Source organism: Sinocyclocheilus rhinocerous, unplaced genomic scaffold (assembly GCF_001515625.1).
Source record: "Sinocyclocheilus rhinocerous isolate Xijiao unplaced genomic scaffold, SAMN03320098_v1.1 scaffold32879, whole genome shotgun sequence".
Taxonomy (NCBI): Eukaryota; Metazoa; Chordata; class Actinopteri; order Cypriniformes; family Cyprinidae; genus Sinocyclocheilus; species Sinocyclocheilus rhinocerous.
In genome coordinates this window covers 1-3169 of record NW_015625476.1, presented here as the reverse complement: position 1 = coordinate 3169, position 3169 = coordinate 1, and the positions used below count along the sequence as shown (strand labels likewise).

Below are 3169 nucleotides of genomic sequence, written 5' to 3'. Positions count from 1 at the left end.
ACCACATGGGTCAAAATGCAGAACCTTGTGGAACAGCGTAAGTAACAACGTCTGCTTAGATTGTGTACATAATTTATTTACGCAAATGTTTCTCATTGGTAGTAGTACACTGATATTGATTGTTTGGTGTTTTAACGTCGCTTCCTTGGCTATTTTCATGACGAGTAACAAGTTGAAAACCTATATAAGGTGTTTATATGTATATAGCGTTGGATGTATGGTATTAAGAACTTGTGTGTGATTCTGGAATGTTCTATTCAGCATCATGAATATATATGATCTGATCCCAGCGATTATTGAAAATACCCAATGTATTTTACCCAAAGAAAGGTTGACCGATGAAAAGCTCTGTAGTTTACGGTCATCTGTGTTTTTACAGCTCCTGTGACTCTGGACCCAGACACAGCATCGAGTAAACTGCAGGTGTCACAGGATTGCACCAGTGTTCAGTACGTAGAAAATAAAATGGTTGTGTTTGATAACCCAGAGAGAATGTATGTGGGAGTGCTGGCCTCACAGGGCTTCAGCTCAGGTGTGCACTGCTGGGACGTAGAGGTAAAAAACAACAGTCACTGGACGCTGGGAGTGGTGGCGGAAAAAGTGAACCGCAAAAAATATTACAAATTGTATCCGAAGAAACATTTTTGGTGTTTTCATTACATGGATGCTACATACAAGCAAGGAAATGATCCTGTCAGCAATATTAATAGCAATGAAAGGCCAAATATCATCCGACTGCAGCTGGACTTTGATGAAGGAGAGCTGAGATTCATCGACCCTTCCAGAAACAGGATTTTGTGTACCTACACTGGTGGATTTCCAGAGAAAGTGTTCCCATATTTCTGTACTGAAGATATGATCAGGCCACTTAACATTTTCATGTCAAATAAACAAAAATTGTAAACCACAACTAACACAACAATTTTTTTTATATACGTTGTGTTTTGTGCATGTGCCAAGATAATCCTCAAATGCGATGACCTTCATGCAGTGTGAATTGAGTTACAGTCTATGGTGTCCAAATAATTTTTAGGGCCACTGTATATCAAGCTATGTGATTATTTAATCATGTAATGTTTAAGTGTATAGGGTGAAACATTATAAATATGGCCAATTTTAATGTGATTATCAATGAAAAAAGAAATAAAGACTATTTGGTGTACCAATGTGATATTATTGAATTGCAAGTAAAATGCAGTGTGGTTCTGACAAATAATGCTACCTATCAGATTATGCTACCAACACTGTATTTATCCTACTGAACACCGTCACCTCTGCCAGCTGATTGTTGGGTGGTGTTGGTGTCAGTGTTGCCAGATTGGGCGGTTTTGAATTTGATTGTGCGGGTAAAAATTGGCTTGGGCGGGTGAAATTTGGGCGGGCTGGTTTGGGGTCAATTTGGCGGTTTTCAAACATATAAATTGCATAGGCTAATTGTTTAACAAAACAAGCCCAAGTATGTATACTGCATCCAATCAGTCATCATAACGTTACTACACACACACACACACACACCAGAGGCGCTGGTGCTGATGTAAACGTCGACAGCCGCACTTTTTTTGCACTGACAAGTTTTTAGCGTGATAAGTTATAACGTAGGCTATCTGATTTTGAATGTAGTATGACTGTGTATATTCAAGTAATCCCAATTTTTGTGAGCTTTTGGGCTGGAAATCGTCCATCCAATCTGGCAACACTGGTTGGTGTTCCAGTGGAATTCCTCCTAATTTTAATTATTGTGGAGGATGACACATTCCTGCAATACCTGCTCTGATTAAACTCTCAGGCTATGAATACAAGTAAACCATAATCTGTCATAAACATGCCTAGCCTACCTGAGGGTGTTTGTCAATGTAATCAGCTTCATATTCAGCAGAGACTGTGTTCAGTTTATTTATCCAATGACTCTAGGGAATCTTTTCAAAACATTACAGCATATGTTAAACAACTTTTACCAGCGATCATTTTTCATATATGTAGAGTGTTAATCAATTTATCTAGTAAGTTTCACCTAACGGTAAACATTCACTCGTGAACTGAAATTGTTAGCCTGAAGAGGTAACCATAGCAACCCCAGCAGTTGACCAATATTTACAATACCTAAACACTGTCATAATTTATCACTTTATTATATGTAAATATCACAACTGTATCGCAAAAAAACATTAGTGGTCTGTAAATAAAATTTAACAGTTAATCTTAAATAACTGACTGTTTGGCTAACTGTGCTAGGCTAACAACAAGATTGCGCGGGACGAATAAATTTCTCCCGAAACTTCCTATAGACATTTCTAAATGCACATTTTGTATCCCCATCTTATTGTATATATTTCATAACGTTCCGAAACACCGTCATATAATTAATATGCCGTCAGGTAAATTAAGTGACTCACCTCAAAAAGCGCACCAGACTCCTGTCAGTAGTACGCATGCGCAACCGCTACGCAAATTTAAATTGTAGATTTAAATAAATTGACGTTTGAATTATCTTATTAAATGATTAATACATTCGCTTTACGGTATTAAACAGATTAGAATTGAAGGATAAGATTATGAAAATAATCTTATTAATCCGCGTCCAGCTATTTTTAGCTGTATAAAACAGCTCGTTTTGCTGCTTGATATTTCAAATGGGTGTGTTTTACCATATTATTTTAATCTATTATCTTAATTATGAACACACTGGTTTGTGGTGTTTGTTGTATTGCACGTTGTTAATCTTCTCCTTATTTCCTTACAGCGGTTCCTTAAAGGGACTTTAGTTTAAGACACGCTCAATTGACAACAAATACAAATCACCAGAAGAAAAAACGACTGTATTTACGTAAACATTTTTAAAGAGCTGCTTGCACTTGCTTAGAATAAATATCTTGTTTTCATTCGAGCGCTCAGTCTTGTGGCCAGGACACATAACGTGTTTTACCATATTATTTTAATCTAGTATCTTAATTATGAACACACTCCTTACAGCGGTTCCTTAAAGGGACTTTAGTTTAAGACACGCTCAATTGACAACAAATACAAATCACCAGAAGAAAAAACGACTGTATTTATGTAAAAATTTTTAAAGAGCTGCTTGCACTTGCTTAGAATAAATATCTTGTTTTCATTCGAGCGCTCAGTCTTGTGGCCAGGACACATAACACACACTCATAGAAATCATACCACA

The 3169-nt window shown here is 36.8% G+C and overlaps 1 protein-coding gene across 1 annotated transcript; it reads left to right on the top strand.

Moving 5' to 3' along the window:
* Positions 1-6: 6 nt before the first annotated feature.
* Positions 7-1154, top strand: LOC107750150 (zinc-binding protein A33-like). The gene is made up of 2 exons (XM_016565420.1): positions 7-37; positions 380-1154. Exons 1-2 carry the CDS (start codon positions 16-18, stop codon positions 901-903), a joined length of 546 nt encoding a protein of 181 aa, XP_016420906.1. The 5' UTR covers positions 7-15; the 3' UTR covers positions 904-1154.
* Positions 1155-3169: the final 2015 nt, after the last annotated feature.